General features: G+C 39.1%; 2 protein-coding genes across 4 annotated transcripts in view; one reads left to right on the top strand and one right to left on the bottom strand.

The window, feature by feature from the left end:
- Positions 1-18,147, bottom strand: part of pde3b (phosphodiesterase 3B) — a 29,991-nt gene extending 11,844 nt beyond the window's left edge. For all 3 annotated transcript variants that reach the window (XM_077624396.1, XM_077624406.1, XM_077624415.1), the window contains exon 1: positions 17,117-18,147. In XM_077624396.1, coding sequence (XP_077480522.1) covers positions 17,117-17,983 — 867 coding nt within the window. In that variant the 5' untranslated portion in view covers positions 17,984-18,147. The remainder of the gene's footprint in view (positions 1-17,116) is intronic.
- Positions 18,148-19,313: 1,166 nt separating this feature from the next.
- copb1 (COPI coat complex subunit beta 1) lies at positions 19,314-26,656 on the top strand. The gene is made up of 22 exons (XM_077593806.1): positions 19,314-19,506; positions 20,424-20,572; positions 20,666-20,895; positions 21,048-21,217; positions 21,303-21,417; positions 21,487-21,579; positions 21,663-21,800; positions 21,897-22,016; positions 22,149-22,256; positions 22,330-22,476; positions 22,587-22,732; positions 23,215-23,311; positions 23,390-23,550; positions 23,621-23,741; positions 23,823-24,050; positions 24,556-24,735; positions 24,836-24,980; positions 25,051-25,170; positions 25,248-25,393; positions 25,572-25,661; positions 25,995-26,150; positions 26,357-26,656. Exons 2-22 carry the CDS (start codon positions 20,482-20,484, stop codon positions 26,414-26,416), a joined length of 2,862 nt encoding a protein of 953 aa, XP_077449932.1. The 5' UTR covers positions 19,314-19,506; positions 20,424-20,481; the 3' UTR covers positions 26,417-26,656.
- The last annotated feature ends 767 nt before the right edge of the window (positions 26,657-27,423 follow it).

Here is a 27,423-nt window from a genome sequence, read left to right as displayed (position 1 = left end):
AAAATGTTCCTCTGGAAAATAGTTGTGTTCAGCAAAGTAAAGATTGTTTGTTTACTCTTCAAATAAAATAAGCACTAGGCCTGCAAAATATATAATTTAAACATTGCCACCACAATGTGCGCATGCACGATAGCCCCATCGCAGGATGAGCATTTTTTTCCTAAGTAGTTTTGTGGCTTTTGAAGTGTGAAATAGTGTTAACTAAATTTCTTGTGCATATGCATGTCCTCCTGGATCCCTTTGATATTGAGCAATCTTCATCATTCACAGATGAATCCGCTTTAGCCTGGATTAAATGGTATTACATGAATAGAATGTGGTCATGGTGAGTCAACCAAAGTCTTCCCAAACAGAGCTATTCAAAACATCTGGTGATTTTTTTTCATATCGCCATATATCTCAAACTCAACAAAGAGTAACAGTTTGCCATTCAGGCCACTGAAAAAGCTTCGCAGTTATGTATGCTGATATTTTTAGAAACACTGCATAATTCAACATAGTGTGGTTGTAATCGTGCTTGGACGCACGATGGCGTTGTTTGACAGCTCAAGTCCTAAATCAAATTTTACTTCAATTTTATTCTGAAGCTGGTAGGGAAGGGAGTGCAGTTTCGACATCTCTGGTTTAGCCAAGGCAAAAAGGAAATATCAATTTAATGTGTTTAAAGTCACAACTATGCAAAGCACGCAAAACAGTGAATGGTCATTAACCCCGCCAAACAGGAACAAGGACACCAAGTGTATTATTTTTTCTGTCATAGAGGCCAGGAAATGGACCTTTGACCTTAACCCTCCAATGACTACATATTATGAGGTTAACCTGTTTTTTGTCGTTCAATCTTATTACTTTTTAAGAAGTTGAATAAAAGAATCTCTCTTCCACCAAGGAAACAGACAACCATTCATGCTCACACTCCTACCTAGGGGCAATTAAGAGGGTCCATCCAACAGCCTACCATGCATTGAATGTGGGAGGAAAGCAGGGTACACAGAGAAAACCCACACAACAAACTTGTGTGTTTTAATTTTTTTTTTCATTTGGTCGCATCATCTTCCAGCGCCTTTCTCCTTTTCTGCCTCTATCTTTCGGTGCTGCCGTTCCTCTTTTTTTCCTACTCTTTCCGCTGAACTCTGTCCGCTCATTATACAAGGGCGACACATCACACATCGTTCCCTTCATCCAAATGCTGTTTGTCTAGCTGATATGGACTGTTATGGGTGGGTGTTAATGGAAACAAACCAATATGATCCCGGCCCGCTGCTGCTTCGAGCCATCAGTGCATGGGAAGGCTATATTTGGGGGTGAAAAAAAAAGGGAGCGATAGGCACAGGCTAAATATTGGACCGACGTAGATGAAAATCTCCACCCGGTCCCTATGGCCAGTTCATAGTTCTGCGCACACTGAACTTTTAGAAGCTGTCGACAGAATTCTGCAGTGCATTGGCTTGCTTGCTTATTGTCCTAGTTGGAAAGGATCCAACAAGTTTAATATAAACTGCTGATAAGGTCAGTATCCAAAGAATTCCCAACATTCAGGGTTCATAACGCTTGTAGTCTTCTGTGTTTGTTAATAACAAAGAATCCAAATGTCTGCAAATCATGTAATGATATATCCAACAGAAATTAATATTGTTTCTTATACTTTTGACAAATGGCACAACTACTCTGCTGTGTTCTGCTTGGGCCGCCTGCAAAAATTACAATGTGAAAAGGAAATACAGCAAAAGAGTTTTAAAAAATGGACTTTTCTGGTTTGAATGCACCATCTTTTTTTCTTTGTTTTGTTCAAATTGTTAACAAGATTCGTTCCCCCAGGGGCGCAGTTAATCAAAACTTTGTCTTGCACTTTAAGGCAGCAATAAACGACCAAGCACAATGAAAGCCTGGTTGAGAATTAGAATCCATAAATCAAAGAGAATTAAAGTAAAAAAATAAGTAGCATTTTTTCAACTCTGTCAATACGGCTTTTTTTGTGGCGTTTGATCTTATCAGTTTAAGATGCTGAGAAAATTGCTTATCCTGCTATCTTTCCTTGACTGCTAACTAGTACATACCTTTAAAACAATTAAAACAATTTGCTGTATTGAAATGAGACACCATAAGAGGAAGAGGAAACCCCTACCCCCTTGGTTTGAGTCCTGGGTTTTATCACAATGCAAAACTTTCCTGCTTCTGCAGTTGCTCTCTAGGGCTGTTTTTACATGAGATCATGCCTATTAAGAAACATTTTATATTAAACAGCTGTAATAAATTATAGACCATTGATTCACAATATCTACATATACATATGAACTGAATCAAATTGTGGTGCTGCTTGTGGGCCGATTTCTACTTGACGTTTGACAAATGTCTATTTAATTTCATCTCACACATATTTCTTCCCAGTGATGCGTGGCCAGAATTTTTCGGCGGTAGTTTAAATCTAAAACAATCATTGCCAGTTCTGAGGTTTCTGACTCACTACTTTTCGTAATTCTTTTTCAATATTGCACAATGTACTTTAGTAAGACTACTGATGCCATATCAAATCCACCCAACGATATACTATAAAGTAAATAAGTAAATTTTGCTAGAAGTCAACCTTCAGATTCTAATCTTTAAAAAATAAAAAAAACAGTTGAACACACGTTTGACTAAGAAAATGGTTCCCACTTTTGAAAAATAACACGGGGACAGTTTTAACTTTGTCTGCCCAAGGTAAAAACCAGTAGCAAAACATATTAGAATGAGACGAGAAAACATAGACATTTGTGTGTGTCAAGGCCCAGTTAAAACCTTTCCCTAGAGCAGTAGGTTTTCAAATTAAGATTTCTAGATTGGATTTCCCAAGTCATTCAGTAACATTCTCTCTTTTTAAACCAAGTTGTGATTAGTAAAGTAGTGTATATTATTACTGGAGACAAATGTTTAAGTACTTGCCAGATACAGTGGAGCTCAAAAGAAAAACAAGCAGGCCGACATAAATGCCACAATCTAGTAAGGTCAGCCCTTCGACGTCAGTGATGAACTTTTTACCACAATGGTATGTTTCATGTTCAAACCGCTCATAACTTTTTGCAAGCTACATCAAAAGTCCGCAGGCAGCTATCAGTGTTGCCAAAACAGGCCTTGTACACCACTTGCGGGATTACGCCCAGCATAAATAAACCACAGCAATGCATTTGAATGGGATAAGAGCATTCATACTGGTATCTGTTTTTCTCCTCTGCTAATTGAATTGCGAGCTGTCTAGAAAACTACAAATTGAGCAAACTGGAAGAATGCAACCACACTAGGACCTTCAGGAAAATATTGAGTTAGAGAGGATTTATTTAGACATGCTGTTTGAAGATGTGCCTATCAAATTTAGAATGGAACCCACACATCTAAATGTTACTGTCAAATCATTGCCAAAACAGGCTGTTTTACTGGGTGAAAATGGAAGTACTCACATGATTCGTTCAGTTCAACAAAGCTTATCCTTGTCATGGTTGTGGGGTGCTGGAGCCTATCCCAGCTGGTTTGGGGAAAAGGCAGAATATACCCAACAATGGTCGCCAGTCAGTTGTAGGGTACACATAGAGACAAATAGACATTCAAAATCCCAATTACACTGCTACCGAGTGGTAGTCGAACCCATGCAGCCTGGACCGAAGTCAGGCAAAAGAACCACTGCACCATCAGGTGGCGAACTGACATTATTCTATCCCTAAATAGGTACTGGCAGTTTTATCTGGGCTTACATTTTCTGCCACAATGCAAAACAACAATTCGACACCATCCAAACCTACAATCAAGACGTTTGACGCATGTGTGGTCGCATGTAAAACACAACAATTGAATTATTGTTCATGGCCATGTCCAAAATTTTTGTGGATTCCTGGAAGAAAAAAAATGGCAGATGCCAGTAGTGCTCTGCCGTGTGATACAATGACATATCTTAGATCAAAAACAGGTGTTCTACATTGTTGCAGCTAATGTCTTTTGCACAGTTCTAACTTGAATTGTTTTTTTTTCTTTTTCGGGTCTGTGGTGGTTGGTAATGTTTTATCCTGCCTTTTAAAAAAATAAAATAAACAACTGTTGTTTATTTAGTGCCATTCATGCTAAACATATTTATGTTTGTGCTGAATGAGAAGGTTTCAGAAATAATTTGATATAATTGTACTTTTATTTTAATGTCCATTTTGATTAGTTTTTTTTCAAAGTGATATACAAAAAATGTATTAAAGTGTTGTATCGGGATTAATTGGGATCGAATGAAATCGTGACCTGTGAATCGTGAAACGCAATCTATCGCCAGAAGAGGACAAATGATCTTAACTTGCCAAATGTCCCTCTACGTCGTATATTGTATCAGCCAAATTCCAATCATGCTTTTAAAATGTAGTGTTTATCAAAATGACATTACGATGCCAAGGTACAAAGGTGATCTCACTGCAAATATTTCCTGTGTCAGTGCCTAGGCAGCCTCAAGCTCAACAGATTGTAAGTATAAGGCAACAAAGTAAACCTTTGTCTGCATCATTCGGTGATGAAAATTAGTTTAAAATTGGTAGCACTCCAAATTTCTCTATGATGTCAACTTTGGAAGTAAAAAAAATCTTTGTAGACTGGAATGCTTATCTACAGTTCACCATCCTCAAATTAACCTACAGCGAACAGATTGTTTACCAGATTTTCTCCATTCGCCTAATGGCTAAGAAGCTTAGTCGACGACTACTACGACAATGTCACTGATCAAATTAATGCCAACAATTTTAATAAGCAACATAATCATGTATTTTTTTATGATTTAATTATTCTCACAACTGACTCCTTTAAAATCCATTGCATGTCTTGATTTCAAACATTTCTACTTCCACATAAGACCATTCGAACCTCAATGGTTAGGAGGTCTAATGCAACAGGAAGGCTATACCTGATATGGACATAAGAGCGAGATCTGGGACTTACAGCCTTGTAAGGGAACATCTGGGTTTATCGTGGAATCAGTGCAAGCTCTTCTCATAAACACAACGCCTGAGCGCTGGTGCTCTGGCCAATAACATGCATGCGAACACAAATGCCATCCATCAGAGGCGAGCCATGAGAGGAGGAGTTAACAGGGAAGTGGAAGTGAGCAAGATAGTCAAAGCGAAAATGTGTGTGGGGGGGAGAGACTGCAACAGTGATTGTTTAAGTAAATCATTTACAAGCAAATGAACCAAAAAGCATTCGATTCCTCATGTACCAGGTCATACCTATGCCATGTTTGATTTCCGTACTATACCATACTGTGAAAGTTGTCATTTTATGTGTAAAAGTGAAGCCGAGTCTCACCGTAAACTCTATTTTGGATGACATTATTACAGCTGCCCCTCGGTATGAGTGTGAGCGTGAATGGTTGTTTGTCTCATGGTGCCCTGCGATTGCCTGGCCACCAATTCAGGATGTCCCCCGCCTCTGTCCCAAAGTCAGCTGGGATAGGCTCGAGCAACCCCCACAACCCTAGTGAGGATCAAGCGGTTCAGAAAATGAGATGAGATGAGGCCCTAGTTTCAGCTGATATCCCTGGGAATTCGCTAACGTGCTCTATGGCAACAAATGGCACGTTTCATGCTGTCCTTTCCATCTCCTCCAAGCACAGTGAGGTGGCCTGGGGTGATTTGCTGAGTTAAAGGTCAAAATCCCTCCTGCCTCACAACATGCATCACACAAAATTTGCTGATTCTAAATAATCATTTCCCCTTGTATGGAATGGATGCAAGCCAACAAAAACTGAACTGCTACAATATTAAATGCATTACATTTGCTGTGCTTTTAAACTTCACTGCTTTATACTGACGGCTGCCTTTACTATTCTGGCAGCATTTGTTAAGTGCATAATGTTGACAGACCATTACAAAGCACATCTCGCACATTAATGACGCTGTGCAGGAGTGAAGAGGTATCACGTTCACTCTGCCCTTGATAAATCATTGTCAGAACTCACTGACAAGAGTGTAGGTCAGGACATAACACATGAACCACTTAAGACAAGACTTTAGATGGCCTCCAGGTCTGAGGGGGATGGCTCCAGTTGTAATGGCATGTCGCTACACTGTAATATGTGTCACACTCAAAGACCTGAAGAAGGCTTACTAAATAGAATCAAGAAGAGCAAATGGCAACTTAAATAGCCAATCTGATGCTACACAGGTGTTTTCAAACGCTCCATTTCTACTGAAATGAATATAGTGAGTGAAAATTGAGCTTTACTGATGTCTTCAAAAACATTCAGACCCTCTTCATGTCACTCTTTCTGAGCTTTCTTGCAATGAAGCAACTTGTAACCCAAAACTCTCTATATGTCCAAAATGCAAGTAATGCAATACATCATTAATCCCTGTCTTTGCCAGGCCAAATTCTGCGGTTAGTAGCTCAACTTTCACTGCGAAATCCCCAGTATCTGCGAAGCCGTGTCGTGCTGCTTGCTTCTCATATGTGACATCAAGCCGATGATTTATCCACTTGATCCTTGCATACCAGTTCAGCGCTGATAAGGACAAGCGAGGGTCACACAAGTGGCAGCTGCAGTGCAGAGTAAATATGATTCAAGCATTCATGAAAGAAAGAAAACTGTAAACTTAAATGGAAAAAAGATTCGGATTGTTTAATAATGCAAGGCACCTGGGTGTTAGCTCTTGTCATACATTGACTGGGACAGGTGAACAATAGCAAGCAGACAGTGAGCAAACTTGGTTTGATGGGCTGAACAAGGCTGAGGCTTTCCTTTGTCACAACACAAAATCAAATCAACAGTCACATAATCTGCAGGGAGGCAATGTATGTGTGTGTGTGTGTAAGGGGGATATTTGAGGTTGTACAGTTGTGCACCAGGGGAAGGGGGCCCTGGCCTAAACAGACAAAATAAAAAGTGAAGAAAAAGAGGTGGGTACCAGCCTTTTGTCATTATCATTTCAAATCCTTAACACAGAACTTAAAATGTACACATTAGCGTTTGAAATATTGCAGCTGCAGGAAATGGCGATGATAGCAGTTAAAAGTTGGGGTTTTCATAGCACTGACTAATAGCGCTTCAGTTTTTGCCCTTTTCAGTGGGATCTGCCCTCAGCTGCTAAACACACACAAGCCCTCCTCTGTAGCTGCGGCTGACGTCAACCGTCACTTAGCAACAGCCTTTTGGTGTAAAAGCAGCGGCGCTGACACCATTTTCAAAAGAGGCACAGAGCAAGAGAGGAAAGAAAATTTTGAAAAATAAGAAACAGAACAAGCAGGCATAGCAGGAAGAAAGTCAGGAGTTACTTTGTAATGGTAATAATATAAATCAGAGTGATAGGAGTGTTCATTTTAAATGGCATACAAAGTGAAAAGACTTGTCTCTTTCTTGAGATAATCAACGCAAAACACACATCGTCTTGTATCAGTAAGGTCATCTGGATACTATTAACAGGGAGTAAATTGGAAAACAAAACATTTACTACATTCTTCCATTCAAGCATGGACTCCCACTGTCACTTAAACGTTCTCTTTCCTTTTTCCCTGTCACTGGGTTGAGCAAACATTCAGTACATACAAGGTTCAACAACCTCTTTATGAACCTAAAAGCTGAGCCACCACAACAGTTTCCATTGTACGGAACATCTTAGTGCCTTTACAAGCTGTAAAGATGAGTCGTTCAATGCCTGCTCTAGGAACACGGTGTCTTCACTTATCTGTCATTTGATTTTAAAGTACAGGGAACAGGGTTTCAACATCAAAAACATGGATGTTCATCGTGCTGCATTCCTTTTCCACCAATTTGTATCTCTGCAATACACACACTGAGCTAAGAGTGGGCTGTTGACATCATTTTAAAAAGGCAAGCAGTAAATGAGGTCAATGGATTGGATTAAGGATGTGCTGTGTAGTTAGTTGTGCCTCAATGCTAAAACAGCCTAAAATAAACAGCAATTCATAAATGTGATTAATGACTAAAAGTAAATAAATGGAGTAAAAACATTAATGCCATTATGACTATGCTGTAAATGCTGCTCTGACAGCACCTCTTCAGACACCAGGGTCATTAGGGCCGGCCTCTGCTCGACCTATCATGAAAACTAAAGAGCTGCAAGCTAATTGCTGGCGATCGTGACGCAAACCGTTACCAGGGCAACGAGAGTTTTGGAGTACCAGCTTCAGCATTTCCTCATCTGTTTGCACTCACACCAGCAGACTGACAATGCAGTCACTGCATCCTGTTTCACTCCAAACACGCCTTCTCACGACATTTAACCCTTTCAAATGGCACCCAGACTCATTTAAGGTGGGTTTCATATGTTAAGTGGTCTACTGCGGCTCATTGGAAATATTTGCAATGCACACATAATCATGAAATGCAATCGCACAAGTCAGAAATGTTGGTTCAGCTGTTGCAATCAAATTGTTCTCATAGTTGTAACAATACCTGTGTTAGTGTCCAGAGTTAGCAATGAATGAGAACATCATGGTGATCATAATAACATCATAATGCAACTATTACATAACACCCTTACGCTTCATCTCACTCGGCACGTCGGCTGCATTAAAAGCAAACTAAAAGGCACTGAAATTATAAGATAACTAAAATGTCTTTAAATACATATATGCAATGGGAAACCAATTTCTATGGTTCTCTTCTGGAAAAAAGGTCTAAATATTAATAGGAAATCATGTAAATGCAATTAATTTCACTAAATACAATAATACATTAAACTGGCACCTAAATGTGAACAAAAACATTTTGTAGACAATAATTGGTTAATATCAAAAACAGTGTTAAAGGAAAACAAATACAGTAACTATGAAAGGGACAAATGGTCATAAAACAACACTTTTACATGCACGTACTGTATGTGTACTATACGCAGACATCAAATAAGTTTTTGAATTAATAGCTACATAAAGCAACAAAAAGTACTACAATCATTAAACCAAAATAGAATTCAGTTTCTTTTTCAGTTTCTCAGAAAAAATTGAACTTGTTATTCTTAATACGTTATATTATTATGCTTTTTTTATATCCAAAAAGGTGCAATGCCCCAAGTGTGATAAAATGGGAAATCTGTATAACAATTCTACTTGCATGAACTTTTGTGAAACGTTTTAGTGCTTGGTGAGCAGATGTCAAGATCAATAAACACATTTGACAATTCCCATCAGCACAGACAAAAAGGTTAAACATGAGGAAAAAACATAATATTGTAGTTCAAAAATATAAACATTATATACGGGGGACAAATCCACCCTCAAATCCATTATGATTTTTAACACTAATTATTTTGGGGTTTAGTGCTACATAAAAGTAATGAGTAATTAAAATAGCATAACTAAATGGTGCCCATAAAAAAGTGAGCATTTGTAAACATCTAATCTCTGTATAAAATGACACATGAAAAAGCAATAAGAAAATCTTTTTTTCAATGCATTTGTGTGAAGATGTAGCATTGTGGGGTCCATCCTATCTACTGCAGGCGCACACTAAATTCTACAGAATGATTAATAAGATGTGGCGTTTTTTTTGTCTTCTTTATAATCAGCCACTGGTACGTCACCAGGCCGTGACGTCAATGTTACATCATTCCACATGGCTTTACAGAAAGTGAACGTGACAGCCGAGTGCTGCTTGGTGTTTTCAGCACTCTGCCCCCGTTCAGCATTTCCCTCCATAGCCTACAGTGGTTTGCTTCTTCTTGTCGGGGAGGGTGCTTAGTTAAGTGCATTATTTACCACGCCATGCCTTCCTGCACGCCAAAAGAGGGCTCGTTGTGAATTCAACACTGCATTGCAGGTTTGGCCAACAATGGCTTCTTACTAATAAACAATGCTCCCTATAAGCTGCGCGCGTGTGCAATTGCGCACTACTCTCATATAAATAAAATCCAACCTTAATTGTAAAAAAAATATAATAAACATAATTTTTTCTTTGCCATTTTGCAACACAACGCAGAGAGTGGCAGCCTGTCACTGACAAAAGACGACAAAAGGTAATTAGGGATAAAATTATGACTAACACATACCTGTCAACCTCTGCCGATAACTGCCCTTATAAATGATTATGATTCCCCTTACAAACCCCCAAAAAACCTTACAAACACCGTACGACTCGTACGGTGTTTGTAAGGTTTTTTGTGGGTTTGTAAGGGGAATCATAATCATTTATAAGGGCAGTTATCGGCAGAGGTTGACAGGTATGCTAACACTGTGTCCACCCAATAATATGATGCGGTTCACGTGTTTACTTCCGTGGCATGAGTAAATTTTAACGACATTGATTGGCTGCGTTAGTTACGCCGTTATCCCTGTTTTTCAGTTTAGCATATAGCTACGGTTCGTTAGAGCTGCTTCCAACCCTTCATCATGGCGAAACGACCGGGCTGTGGCGGAGCCACTCAACAAACCAAAGTAAAAAAGAAATGTGGTTCTTAAAGATGGAATGGCTGTCGGAGTATGTGTAAATAGAAGAACAAGCGGTGAAATTGGGTGAGAAAGGTCTCCTCTGCAAAACACGCAGCGAAGCTAAAGTTGTAAGCGAGTTTTACGATGGAAAAATATTGCATATAAAAGGACGCTTGACTATCTCAAGTGACACATTCAGCAGAAAGACATTTGAATGAGAATGAGAAGTAGACGTGAAAAATAAGGTAAAATTCTAGTCAGATTTGTGCATCTTCTAGTGACATTTATTAATATGTTTTATTCATAGATGTTAATCATATTTTTTTTATTATAGCTAGATCATTTATGGGTCGTACACATGCACCTGCTTATGGCAGGTGTGATACTGGTGTGTGCCCATAGCGAGGACTTATGCTGTTGTTCACACTGGTCCTCAGTGAGCTCAGGGAGGTTGTCTGTATGACCAGACATATGAAAGATTATAGAGAACATTGCTCATAAGTCATGCTTTATTTATTAAAAATCCAAATGTATCAATATCATGAATATTATTAGCTTAGAAAAGTTCATTACATAGGATTGTAAACAAGTTTCTGTAATTACTTGTTTTGCTATGCCTATTCATTCAAAAATATCAATAAAAATTACAGTAGTAGAGTTAAAAATATAACCTTAATTAGGTTTTCAGCAATTGTTAGAGGACAATATTGGTGTTCTTTAAGCAATGGAAGCAATTAATACATTGGTAATTTGAATCCAATTATCAGCTGTCTCTTAAAAGATTGTGTTATACGATTATCCTGCGTTGTGTGTTAATTCAAATTTTTCATCTCTGACCTGCTGGGAAAACCATCTGAGCCATAAAACGTATGAGTTAATAGTCAACTCCAACAATTAGGATGAATTCTTATACGTGTCAACACCAAGGCCAGGCTGTCCTCTCACTAACCAATTAGAAAATGCGTTAAAGCTCTTGCTGTTGCTTAACTTCTGGTCTGACAGGTTATGCTGGGTGTTTGCATAACGTGTCCACAAAGTCATTTTGAACAATAACAATAACAAGGAGACAAGCGTGCCACAACAATATAGTCAAACAAAGCTTATATAACATGAATAGCCAAAATCCAAACCTGAGGGACACCCATCCCTTTGATTATAAAAGGCCTATTGATACCAAGAGACAGCAGTAATGGGTCTACCAAACTGATCTGATTTGTCTAAATGAAGCTCATTCCTCTCATTTGAACGTCAAACACAATACTTAGAAGAGTGTGAGGATTTCTTTTTTCATTTCTTCCAAAACAATGTATGCTTTTCAGTCAACACAAGCATTTTTTTTTTCCATATGACAAGTATGAGTTTAAACTTAAGTATTTCCATGTTTTATACCTTCATGGGGAAAATATACCAAGAGCTCTCTGATAGTAAAACAACTGCTGTGAAAATTAACTAACTTTTTATTGTATACCACACTTTAATACAGTACTTTTTCCCATTACTGAGTAGACAGACATAAGCCATTAAGAGTTGGATGGAAATAGTGAATGAGAAGGAAGCGTATGGGGGAAATCATCAATGTACGCTGACTGATTTGCTCGAACGGTGTGTCTTTCATGGTCGGTAAAAAAAAAAAGAATGAATGACCAAATGCATTGAGAGATGGATAGATGAAATGGCCCAACTTACGTAAGGTATTTATTTAACACACATCTGTTAAATGGTAAATTTAGTTTTAAAAAACTGACATTGCAAGTTACATTTGAGGTCATCTGGTAATCATTTTCTTTTAATTGCCTTATTTCATTATAAGATGACAAAAATATAAAACAAAAAATAACCAAAAAAGCAATGCTAGTGGTACTTGTTTCTGAAAACACCAGTCTCCCATCACTTAAGGAATTATAACCATTGGACTAAAAATACATGATAAAAATCAATACGGTACTACTAATTTCTGAACCCAAAAAAGAATACAGTACAATTAGTTGTTATAAAGTAAAATAAATAAAAGGCGAATTGTGACGTACGTACTCCCTCAAAATAAGAGTCAGCAGCCTCAGAGGAAATCAGGAGATGGAATACATTTGTTAATTGCTGTATATGTTGCAAGTTGAAATTCTAGTGAAACTGGAAATGCATCAGATATCAGAGACGCCCAAATTTTACCCATTTCAGGGTGCCTTTTTCACAATAAGAGCGTCACTCTTTAGACAGTACTCTGATATCCATGCTTATGAGTTTAATTCCTCCATGACCAGGAAATCAGTTTACTTATATTACTAATCAACATTCCCCATTGAATTAATTGTAATGTCTTAAATGTGTTCCAACCCCACATTGCATGCCTCCAGGTATGTGTGCCACCAGGGGGTGGTATAATAAGGACATACAAATGAAAACCAAGGAGTTTCACAATGAGGTAATCAATAAGATCCAATAATATTATGAGTTTGCGATTAGCAGTTTAGAGTGCCACAGCCAAAGTAAGTTGGGATGGGATAGCTGATATATAACCTACAGAGGTTATGTGCAATCTTAGAAAAAAAACTGCAACACATGGACAACTTCATCGTGAGACAAAGTCCAGATAAACTACGCATTGACTCCAAAAGAAACTTTAATGAGGACATATCTGCACCAGCACTCATTAACAAGCAGAGTTGTGACTTGCTCCCTCCAAATTGCATTACTACAGTACTTCAGCACTCATTTGTTGACGCCAAATCTAAAAAATGGCCTGCATTTAAATCTTATCTACAAATGTTAAGTTTTGCGGTTGCTGTCTTGAAGAACAGTGACGCTGTTACGGTGACAAGATCTGCCCGCAGACAGCTGCATACGTAAATTCAAATGGCTTTTGTGGTAATTCTCGGCCCATTAGGTGAACTGTCACACACAGGCGCATGCACTTAGGTGAAAAGAATACGACCCACTTGTAGGACAGCTGGTAAAGACATAAGGACACCTTTGCATTTTCCACTATTGTGCCTTCATGGGTAATTCTCACTAACACTGTAGAATCCAAGCGACAGTATCCCACCCATTTGAAGTCAACAAAAGAGAAAGTTACTAATAAGTAAATTAAATCATCTTGATTTATGACTCAAAATTGTTTACATCTGCCTCTAATCATGGATTGTTTTTCCCAACATAGACCATTTGAATCAAAAGATGGATTACACCACAATTTGGTTGACTCACCCATGTGAACAGCGTGACTTTAACTTTAAAATTAATACAAGGTGACTGCCCTGTATTTCGCAAGGAAGTACTGTATACTCTGGCAGCTAAAGTACAACAAGAAAGCCATATTGGATTTCGTTGATATGCAGGGACAATGTATTCCATTATTCTTTCAGTCCAATTATACAGAACTACCCCTACTTGCGACCGTCCCTACATATGAAGTATTCAAATTACGAAACGCCTCAATGGGAAAATTTTGCCTCTGGATACAAAAGAAATTCAAGTTACGAAACGTGAAATCTCCAAATTCAAAGATCCTCCGAAATGTAACAACACTTGTAGCATCCTGTATTTTATTTTGAAATTGACATGATAGAGTTGCTCTCCTATTAGCTATCTCGCAACACCTGTATAGGAGGGAGCTGCATCTCCATGTTTTCATGTTTTCGTGTGCCTTCGAGCCTCCTTTGTCACAGGCTTCTAACACGCTGTTTTGTGAGATTTTCTGAGTGTGCTTAATGCATCTTTCTTCTTTGTTTTTCAGCATGGGCCCCAAGAAAGTTATTCCCAATGTGAGTGAAAAGAAGAAGCAGGCTCTGTTATTAAAGTGTTCAAGAGTCGTGCTGTCGCCCAGTTTGACAGCATAATTAAAATATGACCATATATCCTTACAGTTTTCCTACCACGAAACCTCATTATTGTTATTCAGCAGTCACTGGTGTATGACATGAGTGACATGACCAAACACGACGAGGATGCAGGCTTACTTAACTACATGCACAAAAAGAGAATGTCTCGCGTTGTGAACATTTGACAGAAACTATGTAGCATTTTCATCTCGTCTTGTCAAACCTCTGGCAATCGTCTCATTTTGTTGCAGTCATCCAAGAAAAGTTTATACTTAACTAGAAGTTTATCATTATGTCATTGTCACGAAAAAAAAAATTCAATTAAATATTTTTGTTATTGTTAATGAAAACAACACTACTGTGCAGTACTGTATTTCCAATAAAAAAAAGTACTGGCCAAGCTATCATAAACTATAGTAGCTTGCAGCTACATGATAGCGAAGGTTTAATGGGGTCACAACTTTAAAAATGACAGCAACATACTCTGGAGTTGTTGCAGCCATGCAATGTTTCCCAAATTGCTAATGTTTTTTTTGGACGGCAAAACAAAAATATAATTATTATGGGAATATAAGTAGGGGAAAAAAATATTAAGGCTGTGACACTATTACAATCATCGTTCACGTGAAAAATTTAAAATCACTGTCCACAAGAAAACATATCGGGAGCTGTCAAATGCGAGTTAGCAAATCAACACCAACTGCGTTGCTCTGTCCTTCTGATGACCTCATTCCTCGATAGTGTGAGAAATAACTTTTCCATTATACGACTTCATATGCCAAATATCTTCTGTGTATCTTTGTTTAAAATCACCAGTGGTATTTCGGTCGTTACATAAACTGAAAATGGCTGACGCAAGGGAATGAGATATATTTATACATTCTGCTGCCAAAAAGAAAACAAGAAAGTAGGACATACAATATTGATATTGTATATTGATATTATAAAATGTATACCAAAATTAAAAACTACAATTTACCAAAATAACAAAGTTTAGAAGTAAATATCTACACAATGGTGACAGAACTGTCACCATTGTGTAAATATTTACATAAAAAAAGAAATTGTGCTTTTTCCATTTATAAATTTAACAATTATGGAAATAAAATTACAATATAAAAATACTTTGAATTGTTCAATATAAATGTTGTTTTTATTCATCTGTCACAACACCCAATCTGGGAGGTAATATAAAAATGTTTTTGGGGTGAAATATGACACATAAAATGTACTATAAGTCCAAGCACATAACTTGGATATATTTTTTTGCAGTCCTATCATATAAAAATATATTGCTAGGCAAATAGAAAAATGGCCAAAGTCCTTTTGTAATATGGTGTCACAAAGCCAATCAAAATACATACGCGCTTGTTAAAATTGTTGAGGGTTTGTCAATGTATATCTAAATCATCTAGGTCAAGGTAATGCGCAAAGATTTAATATATTTTTAACAGGACTCTTCTTGTCTGTTAAATATGGTTTTCTGAAAAGCTTTAAAAATATCGTAACTATTAAACTATTCGGCTAACGTGTGGAAATTGAAAGGAAAAATAAGCATGTGTTGCAATGGACAATGCCTGAACCAGTCAAGTCAGACAGAGTTTTGTCACCTTCAATGCAGTTTTCAGCCCTAAGGCATATTGGCATGCTAACTCGGGATGGTTATAACATGTTTTGGTGTACTAAACAAATTAAAAAGCTCAATTATGGCTTTATTTGTCAAAAGTATTTGGCTCAGCTGCAGCATCTCTTGTTATTCACACTCAATGGGAATGGTGGGAAGCATTCATTTATTCTGATTCTCATTTTTCTGAACTGCTCAAGTCATGAGGTATACAAATATTTTGTTACTGTACTGATGTAGAGGGCGTTTATTTTTTGGCAGCTTTTTGATGTTTTACAAATGTGACTTCGCTGAAATGGAAATTGATATTTGTTCTTTTTACACCACACTTAGAATAGGATGAAAACAATATTTAAAAAGGGTTTAAAAATACAGAGGTAAGGGGACTTTTTACTTTCAATGAAATGCAAGAATTTAATTGGTAGTTCTACTTTTGCCATATTTTTTAAACAAATGTATTTGTACTTGTACTTAAGAACACAGTGCTAGAATTGGTAGTTCCAGAATTGGATATAAGCCAGTACATTTTATTTGAATAGAAATCAATATGTACTTCACTGGTGCTTCAATATAGCATTTTATTACTAATGGCACCACTCAACCATGCAATTTCTATACTTTTTCTTTTACACTTCAGTCTCTACGTCTTTTAATAAGTTGAAACAGTACTTTTAATCATTTTTACACAAGTACCTGTATTTCACCTTAGGTACAAATTTGGGATAATTTTGCCACTTGCACTCGATGCAATTTCTGCACGGTTGTACCTAATTTACATTTCCCATACTTTCCTTTGTCAAGTACATCAGTTGACTATACGCAGCTGTGTATAATGACAATAAAGGCTTTTGATTTTGATTGATTCTGTACTTCTATTGTTAGCAGTCATTTTCCTTCATTTGCGCAATGCAATGTAGGAGACCATATGTTCTTTTTTTTAGTACCATCCACAAATCACACTTACTTTTGAGTAAGAGACTGTAAAGAGTTGTTACTTTTAGTGATGTAAATCTTCACTTCTACTTTTCAACTGCCATTATAATTATTTGTATGTATTAAATTGCATTGTTGCAGACGAGATGTTCCACAATCTGTGATCTGTCCCTGTGGTGAAGTCAAGTACATTTTCCTCCTCTCCTCAATGCAATTTCAGTGTGAAATGGAGTTTCATCACGCTTTTGTAAGTTTCCAAGACACGCTGCTGTGTTTTCTTTTTGGAGTGAACATGTGGGCCTTGTTGGGCCATGACAACAACAATCCTGGAAGTACTACTACTAGTACTACTAGTACACGTACGTACCTGCTCTCGAGATATGCACGGTAAAGACGGTCTCCGTGGCATTTTGCAGCTGCCATAATAACTGTTGGAGGTTTCCCCCAGGGACACGCAACTGGAGCGTCTCCTAGCCCGGATGACGGGCACCTTGTCCTCTGATCCGGAGCCCCCACTCGGAGCTTCGCGGGGCGGGTAACAGCGGTCGAAAGCGAGCCCCAGCAAAGAGCCGCAGAGTCCGGCGACGCAAGCCAAGATCGGCCTGAGGAGCGGAGGCAGCCCGCTTAAACTGGTGAAAGAGAGCAACCACACCACGCTGGCGAAGAACAGGACGAGCACGCTGTGTTTGAGTTTGAGCGTGGGAACGAGCGTGAGGAGCCCCACGCATCCCAAGGCGGACAGCAACCTGCCCAACATTTGCATCTGGTGCTGCTCCTCGCCCCATGGCAAGAAGCGGAGCACCATGAAATCGCCGAGGTAGCATGACGCTGGCAGCGAGAGGAGCCACCAGTGTCTGCCCTCGTCCTTCGTCCTCCTCCTCAGGTAGAAGGTCAGGAAGAAGAAGGCGCAGCCGATGCTGAAGAGAGGACTGGCGGACTGCGAGAAGCCCGACACCAAAGTCGGCAGATCCCACCGAGAGTCGCTTGGCGAGCCCCGATAGAGAAGCACGGAAAGAACCAAAATGACAACGGCGCCCACGTAGACGGCAGGAACTGTGAAGACCCTGGACCCGAAGAGATCGTCGGTGAAAAGAAAGCCTCGGTGGTGGTCCTGTTTGAGGGGGGTGACGCAGCTCTTCACGTATCCGTTCCTGAAGCCGTCCGAGCTGCTGCCTCCGTCGTGGTGGTGCCTCACTTTCCCGTGCAAAGGCTCTCCTTCCTCCCGCGCGGCCATAGCTCGACCCCGGCGACTCGTCGTCCGTGCCCACCGCGCCAAAGCCCCACTCGACGGTCTATTCGAGCCACTTTAACGCTGGACTACATGACGGCGAAGACGCTCCGTGGTCGGTCGGTCCCAGTAACATGCTCCAGCAGTGCCACTGAAGAATGAAGGTGAGATGTTGTTTTTACATTGAACGGTATCGCGGGCACTACCTACAGGCCACGACTGTCATTGCATGGACTCGCGCTCTCAACGACGCTCGTCCTCGGCTTGCAACGCGACGTGTCTCCGTGGGGCCCACGTTACTGGGGGCAAGAGTCGCATCCGATGCATTGATTTGCTCATTTCTCCAAGTATTTTCATTTAATCTTTTTCATTATCATATGTTATGTTGTGCTTAGTACAATATTCGCAACCTCCCGCTTATTAGACTCACTGGGAATGTATATTCTCAGTACCGGGGGCACCCTTATTGTGATTGAATGCGCGGACACTTTGCCCCTACTAATTTGCCCTAAATCATGTTTCATATAGAAATATCCTGTATATCCCCTTTGGTTTTCTGGAAAGGGCTGAATTTTAATGTTTAAAAACATGTTAATTAATGTACATGAATTACTCCACAACATTACTGTCGCCACGTATCAAATATTGTTTGTGGTACTTATTTGTGTGTGTATGCAATTGATTACTATCTCCAGGTACTCCAGTTTCCTCCCACATTCCTAAAATATGCATGATAGGCTGGTTGAACACTCTAAATTGCCCTTAGGTATGAGCGTGAGCGTGAATGGTTGTCCGTCTATTCGTGCCCTGCGATTGGTTGGCCACTAATTTAGGGTATCCTCCACTTTGTGCCCGAAGTCAGCTGGGATAGGCTCCAGCACCCCCTGCGAATCTTGCGAGGATAAGCAGTTCAGTAAATGAAAAAGTCTTGTTTTATGTAATTTACTGTGCAGTTTTTCCAATTCATAAAAATTGCTTCGAATGCTAAATGACATGATACACCACTGGGAGGCAGTGCAAATCATTAAAAAAACAACAACAGCGAACAACAACAACAAAAACGTCCCCAGCACCGTCTTATATAATGTACAGTCACTTTCCCATTTATTTCTGATTAATAACCTGGTAAAATATTTACGGGTGAATCCATACAAACTGGCTGGCGTTCTAAATGATATATATATATTTTAAAACAATCTTATTGAGTTTATTTCAAACGAATGTCATGCGTTATTTTTTGGTCGACGATCCAATTATATTAAACAAATATAAATCAAATTTGATCATGTTCGTCCTTATTAGGTATTAAAATGAGGCGATACAATCGCTTTGTAGGGTTATTTGTGTAGTTTGAGCTTGCCGGGTGCCGTAGCTGTGATGTGGCTCTCAATTTTCCGGCTTCCACGTCACGAGGAAGTAGTGGCGACCCGAAGAGATTGCTCACCAAACAGGCCCGCTGACTTTTGTAAATGTAACTAATATAATTACTCTAAGAAGATCGCTTTGTGAGCTACTGGTGGGGTCCTAAGGTAAATTTTGCACATAAATGTTGTTAGTGCTGTTTACACTGTCGGCAGGTTTTAGTTTGTTATTTTGGGCGTCAGATAGCTTTCTAGCGTTAGCAATAGTGTCCTCCATTTCATTGCATTGGCCTACGAGGGAAGCTAATGTTGGCCACCGGTTGATAAATTGCTTTAAAAAAAATCGTTTAACATTTTTATCGCTTGAGTGGCGTCTTGTTGCTCCGTTTATTGACAAAGCATTTTATGTTGCTGTCGTACTGTACGGATGATATCCTAGCACTGTCCACGGTAATACGTGTCAATTTATGTCATTGCTGAAATTAGCATGTTCTTTTGTCACAATTCTCAAAACTCCAATATATGATGTCTAGCCATGTTTCATGATTTCTTCAATAATCCAAATTATATATATATCTATGTATGTGTATTTGTGTGTGTGTGAGAGTGTGCGCGCGCCTGTGTACTGTTCTTTGAGGCAATCTATTTTTTCTTTATCGTTTATTATATGATACACATAAAATGGTACCAAACATTAAAATGAACACGAAATTGAAGAAAATAATATTCTATCAAATTTGGTTCCATGAGGAATCAATTAAGTTGTACATTAATTTATTTTACAGTATAATAATACCATCTTCTCGTGCTTCACATCTGGTCACTGTTTTTCTACCATAATACTATATTATATATATTTGTGTGATAACAGATAGTATTGCCAATGTCGACTAGAACAATGTTGTGTAAATTAGTTATGTTAGTCTAGCTGTTGAAATTAGCATCACCTTTTCTATTGCATATACTTGTCTTTATATACAAACAATAATCTCCCATCATTGTGAAGGGGTCAAAAACTGACTGAATTTCTGAAATACTTTGTCCTTCGTTGCTCACACAATTAACTGATTTTGTGTTTGCTGCAGGTGTAAAACCAGTGATATTCTTTGTATTCTTCAAAACCATTCCAAGGCCAGCAGCAAAATGACAGCTGCAGAAAATGTTTGTTACACCCTGATCAATGTCACATCTGACTCAGAGCCTCCCACTGAAGTCAGCCTTAAGACTGATTTGGGTAAATAATTATTGCTGATTTTTCCATTGGAGACTTCATTTGGATTTTCCCATGATCGGACAGTGCTAATTGTGTTGTTTGCAAATTCTACAGAAAAGGGGGAAATCAAAGCAAAAACGGAGGCACTGAAGAAAGTGATAATAATGATTCTGAATGGTGAGAAATTGCCTGGTCTTCTGATGACCATTATCCGGTTTGTGCTGCCACTTCAAGACCACACCATCAAAAAACTGCTACTCGTGTTTTGGGAGATTGTGCCCAAAACCACTCTGGATGGCAAGCTTCTCCAGGAGATGATCCTGGTTTGTGATGCTTACAGGAAGGTAGGTTAACAAGTGTAATGTTGTAATGTCAACAAATGTTGAATCTCATCATGTCCATTATGCATTTACTACAAGTTCACATAATTAAAAGAGGAGAGCCATGATGAATAAAGAATCCATTAATCAAGTGATTTGTATTATTTTTATTTTAGGACTTGCAACATCCTAATGAGTTCATCCGAGGCTCCACACTTCGTTTCCTTTGCAAATTGAAGGAGTCTGAGTTGCTTGAGCCTCTCATGCCAGCAATCCGCGCGTGCCTGGAACACCGACATAGCTACGTCCGCCGGAACGCTGTCCTTGCCATATACACCATCTACAGGTATTTATTTCATTAAATTGTTTGAGTGTTCATGCAACTTTTGGGTGGACCCGTACATTTATTCTATAACATACATTTGTTCCAGGAACTTTGAACATCTCATCCCTGATGCTCCAGAGCTGATTCATGATTTTCTTGTCAACGAAAAAGATGCGAGTTGCAAGAGGAACGCTTTTATGATGCTAATTCACGCAGATCAGGTCAGCAACACATCACCCTCTGACTCAAGTGGTCAACATCACTTTACTCATTTGAACTATTTCCTCTAGGACCGAGCTCTGGATTACCTCAGCACCTGCATTGACCAAGTTCATACTTTTGGAGATATTCTCCAGCTGGTCATTGTGGAGCTGATTTATAAAGTAAGCCTAATTTTGTTACTCAAGTGGTGGCATCTCCAGCAGGACATTAATAATCTAATTGATGGGGAAACAATTCTTAATAGGTGTGTCATGCAAACCCATCTGAGCGTGCCCGCTTCATCCGTTGCATCTACAACCTGCTTCAGTCCTCCAGCCCGGCTGTAAAGTATGAGGCGGCTGGCACGCTTGTAACTCTCTCGAGTGCTCCCACAGCTATCAAGGTAGACTGGCAAGCTGAAAGGCTCACAATTCAAAATAGGAAACTGACATTGACCTCTCATAATTGTATTCAACTTCAATGCTGTATCTCTTTACAGGCTGCTGCCCAGTGCTACATTGATCTGATTATTAAGGAAAGTGACAACAACGTGAAACTCATCGTCCTTGATCGTCTGGTAGAACTGAAGGAGCATCCTACACATGAACGTGTACTCCAGGTATTTAAAATTTTAAGAGGTGGTGAATGTAATGCTTTTGAATACAAAATCTAAAAATTTAATGATCACTACCTCTGAAAATGTGTACAACACCAATTTAAATGATGATAACCTTATGCTTGCTCTGACCAGGATCTTGTGATGGACATTCTGCGTGTTCTTGCCACTCCTGACCTGGAAGTGAGGAAGAAGACTTTGCAGCTGGCACTAGACCTTGTGTCATCACGCAATGTGGAAGAGGTTGGTCGAGTCGCAAGTGTTTTTATTTTTTTATGGCGCTTTTATAACTTAATATAACTGTGTCCCTTTGCAGTTGGTGATCGTTTTGAAGAAAGAGGTTATCAAGACAAACAATGTAACTGAACATGAAGACACAGACAAGTACAGGCAGCTCTTGGTGCGCACGCTTCACTCCTGCAGTGTGCGCTTCCCTGACATGGCAGCCAATGTTATTCCTGTGGTGAGTTTTTTTTTCCTAGGCTTCTATCAATTATTGACTATATAGACATTGGACAAAATATTTTTGCTGTCAATCAATAACAATTATGATAATGTGTTACTAATTTCCAGCTGATGGAATTCTTAAGTGACACTAATGAAGCAGCCGCCGCCGATGTGCTGGAGTTTGTGCGAGAAGCCATTCAAAGATTTGATACTCTGAGACCGCTTATCATTGAGAAGATGCTGGAAGTCTTTCATGCCATTAAAGCTGTCAAGTAAGTCATTTCCAATAATGTTTTATTTGAGATGATAATCAGAAAAAGACGCTCACCGCGTAGACTGATTTTTGTTAAAGTAAAATTGATTATTTTTCACTATAATACAAATATATTACACTACCATCTGTATATAAACAGAAAGTAAACAAGGAGGGAATTCATAGATTACTATAATCGTTGGTAAGTACATCATTTTCAGAAACATGACGCACAAGAAGCAAGTCACATTTTTACACCGCCTTGTCATTTCACTTTCTTTTAAGAAGTCCATCATAGATATTTCTGATTTAACTGCGTAAGAGATGAGATTTATCAATGTTAAGGTCTTGTCCTTGAATGTGAGCTCTGTTTTTTCAGGAACTGTATTGATGTTATTTTTGAGATTGTAAATAGGGTGCTGTGTGTTTATTTAGTGGTTGTTGCCCTCGGTCACATTATTGTAAGTCCCACTATCACATGATTTTACCCACACTTAACAGAATCTACAGAGGCGCGTTGTGGATCTTGGGTGAATACTGCAGCACAAAAGAAGATATCCAGAGTGTGATGACAGAAGTCCGCAGATCCCTTGGAGAGGTAATGTGCGTTCCGTAATCTGCTGTGTACCTCGAAAAATATGGCACACATTTTTTACTTTAATCTCTATCTGCACAGATTCCCATTGTGGAAAATGAGATAAAGAAAGAGACAGGGGAGTTGAAGCCAGAAGATGAAGTGACTGCGGCTCCAGCTCAGAAACTGGTAACAGAAATGGGCACTTATGTGACGCAGAGTGCCCTAAGTTCCTCCAGGCCTTCCAAGAAAGATGAAGATAGGTAAGACACAGCTTGGAGAAAGTACTTCCCATTTTTGTCAGGCCACTCAGTTTCCATTGTTGCTTTTCAGGCCTCCACTGCGGGGCTTCTTGATGGATGGAGATTTTTACGTGGCTGCTTCTTTAGCCACAACCCTGACCAAATTGGCTTTGCGCTATGTTGCTATTGTCCAAGACAAAAAGAAACAAAACGTAAGTATGGCTAGCTGTCATTTGTGAAGCAGAATATATACATATATATATATATTGGTCTAACCCATCTGTCCTTATTAGTCTTTTGTAGCAGAGGCCATGTTGATCATGGTTACTGTGCTGCACCTGGGCAAGTCTTCTCTGCCCAAGAAACCAATTACAGATGATGACGTGGACCGGATCTCATTGTGCCTCAAGGTCCTATCTGAGTGCTCGCCACTCATGAATGACATCTTTAACAAGGAGTGCCGCAAATCCTTGTCACATATGCTGACAGTTCGATTGGAGGAGGAAAAGTTGTCACAGAAGGTAATTGCCTTCTCTTTTATCCACATTACTGTGTCACAGAGCATTGATTCGATTCCTACTGATTTTTTTTTCTTAGAACGGTATGTGATTCTCGTCAGAGCAGATTCCTCAGTTAATTAATAAATTGCTGCAAAACGACTGAAAATATAGCCTGAAAGGTTAGCATCCAGTGGCTTAAAATTGTGTTCAAGTTCAAACAACCTTTGCCAGCCGAAGACAGTAGTATACCATTCAGTTGTAACGTTTGTCACGAAGGCCCATAAATACAAAAGTGGCCAGATGTTAGAATTCACATCAGGCTGAGGAGTTCAACTGTTAATAACAAGAGGAAGTGCGGTTTCGGAAACTAAGGCCCTAAACATGGGACCCAAATATGTTTTCGGGCATTACAGCTTACATGTCTCAAATGGAATTTGTTACCTCTACCACATCAAGCGCCCTATCAGCACACCTGTTGCTTGGATTGTAAATACAAATGCCATTTTCTATGTTTTGCCAACTCCAGAAAGAGTCTGAGAAGCGCAACGTAACAGTTCAGGCAGACGACCCGATCTCCTTCATGCAGCTCACCGCCAAAAATGAAACAACCTCTAAGGAGGACCAGTTCCAGCTCAGTCTGCTAGCTGCCATGGGCAACACTCAAAGGAAGGAGGCTGCTGATCCCTTGGCTTCAAAACTAAACAAGGTATAATGTCAGAAAGTCTATCATTCCTTGATTTACCAACAGAGACAAATAACTCCTCAAATCAAAATCACTACTAATGAGCCACAATATCTCCTCGTAGGTGACGCAGTTGACAGGTTTCTCAGACCCTGTGTACGCTGAAGCATACGTTCATGTAAACCAGTATGATATCGTGTTGGATGTGCTAGTGGTCAACCAAACCAGTGATACGCTCCAGAACTGTACCCTTGAACTCGCTACTTTAGGTATGTCATGTTCATTGTCAGTCATCTTTGTGTTTCTGTGTTGGTTTTCTTACAAGAGATTTTCCCACAGGGGACCTCAAGCTAGTTGAGAAGCCTTCCCCTCTCACTCTGGCCCCTCATGACTTTGCTAACATAAAGGCAAATGTGAAAGTGGCATCTACTGAAAACGGCATAATCTTTGGTAACATAGGTAAGAGAAGTGTACCATTCAAGACCCTGTTAATGATTGTTTGGATCTAAATTTTAATATTACTTCCTTCTCTCCAGTGTATGATGTGTCTGGGGCTGCAAGTGACAGGAATTGTGTTGTCCTCAGTGACATCCACATTGACATCATGGACTACATCCAGCCGGCATCGTGTACTGATGCTGAGTTTAGACAGATGTGGGCTGAGTTTGAGTGGGAAAACAAGGTGCACTTTGGAATGTTGTGTTTTTTATTTCTTTGTAAGAATTAAGTATTGAAAAAAAAGCATTAGAGAATTTGATATTGATCTTAATTTTTGTACGCATCGCTGTTGATTGCCACTAGGAAAAGGGGTCACTGGGTATATATAAACTAATTTGTTATTTTTTTTTCATCGCTGATAGGTGACTGTGAACACAAACATCACTGATCTCAATGAGTACCTCCAACATATTCTCAAGTCCACAAACATGAAATGCTTGACTCCAGAGAAGGTGTGTTCTTTCTTGCATGAAGGAAAGCTAATCAAAATAAGTATCATTTCTCTGGCATAGTATTTGAGATGTTTATTGTTGTGCTGTTACTTAAAGATTAACAACAATATGATATGGTATTATGACAAACACTTAAAAGTATCATTGTTATAAAACAGGGGTGCTCACACTTTTTTGCGCCAAGATGTACTTTTCAATGAGCCAACCTCCCGCGATCTACTTTGTTGTTAGGGTTACAATAACCTTCCACGATCTATCTTTTTTTCAGGCCACTGACAAAGCTCCGCAATTATGTAATGATATACCTTATATTATCTTTTTCTGTGGAAACAGGCATTGTCTGGCTTCTGTGGTTTTATGGCCGCCAACCTTTACGCCCATTCCATCTTTGGTGAAGACGCCCTGGCTAATGTCAGCATTGAGAAGCCCATCCACCTGGGGCCTGATGCACCTGTCAATGGACACATACGCATTCGAGCCAAAAGTCAGGTGGGTCACTGCTGCTTCAGTAGGAGCACTTCTCCCATTCATTATCTTGTGATGTTAATTACTAATATATAACTATGAACGCAAGTATTCAGTTGTACCTTGATCGAGAAGTGACCCGACTTCAGAGGTGTCACAATGAATCATGATGCATACACTGTTCAATTGTTAATATTCTATTTAATATATAATTACTGTATGGTTTATAGGGAATGGCTTTGAGCCTGGGCGACAAGATCAACCTCTCCCAAAAGAAGGCAAATCTCTGAATGAATTCGTGCTGCAACGTTATGCTTTTGACTTTATAAAAGTCACCCACTCTTTGTCTTTGTCTGTATCATCCCTCTTGTTCCCCTGGCAACTCTGCACATTTGCGACTGGATGGTCAGTGGCTTCTGTGCTGCATTTTTCTTTTTCTTTCTTTTCATTTTTTTTTAAATACACATCACTTGTCTCAGATATCTACACAATTTCTGGTTTATTTCAGAATAAATGTCCATTAAAAGTCATGTAAGCTGTATTCATTCAACAAATGCAATTATAAAAGTTTTAAATAAAAATGCCTTTACTTTATTCCCGTCGAGTATATTGTATACCTAATGTTCAATCTCAAATGGATGGGCTGTGTGAAACTGCATATCTGTAGAAGTAACTAGGCTGTAATTGGAATTCCTCACATGCTTGATATTTTGCACAGTTTGAGCCTAATGTGGAAATTCTGTCTGGGCTCTCGAAACCCATAGCAACAACATTAAATACAGACTTCAAATCCTAGTCAGTAACTTGCGAGAAAGTCTGTTATTGCTGTTTACCGTGAAATAACTAGTTCCGACTGAAATGATTTGGACGCAGTTCCGGTCTGCGTATGGTGGGCTAGAGTTGAGTTGACACTAGATGGCATCACAGTCCTCATTGGGTGTGACCCCGCATCACTGCATAAAATGTTGAGTTTTTTGGTATTATTTTAATATTCTATCTATATTTGAATGATTTCATTATGCACAACACATAATTATATACTTGTGTAGGATCCTTTATAAAAAACCTGATATCAGCTTTTGCATACAGTATATATGTCTATATAGCAAGTACATATTTGAATTAAGTTAGGCAATATTTAATTAAATGCCACTGCTGCATGTCTAGATCTTTGTTTGTTTTTAGCTGTATTTCATCGATGGGATGGCTGTATCTTATTTGCTGTGACCCTGGAAGCAATGCTAGAAATTCAGCGGACCCTTGGCAGAATTGTAGTAGACTATAATGAATCCAATGT

This window comes from Stigmatopora argus, chromosome 2 (genome assembly GCF_051989625.1).
Source record: "Stigmatopora argus isolate UIUO_Sarg chromosome 2, RoL_Sarg_1.0, whole genome shotgun sequence".
Lineage (NCBI taxonomy): Eukaryota > Metazoa > Chordata > Actinopteri > Syngnathiformes > Syngnathidae > Stigmatopora > Stigmatopora argus.
Note: the sequence above shows the minus strand (reverse complement) of the source record. Positions and strands in the feature narration are given on the sequence as shown.

Bases quoted from the DNA above. Each gene is read 5' to 3' on its own strand.
- copb1 (XM_077593806.1), top strand. From the start codon at position 20,482: ATGACAGCTGCAGAAAATGTTTGTTACACCCTGATCAATGTCACATCT. The intron at 21,218-21,302 runs GTATTTATTTCA...CATTTGTTCCAG, and splicing joins GCCATATACACCATCTACAG to GAACTTTGAACATCTCATCC. The intron at 22,733-23,214 runs GTAAGTCATTTC...CACACTTAACAG, and splicing joins CATGCCATTAAAGCTGTCAA to AATCTACAGAGGCGCGTTGT.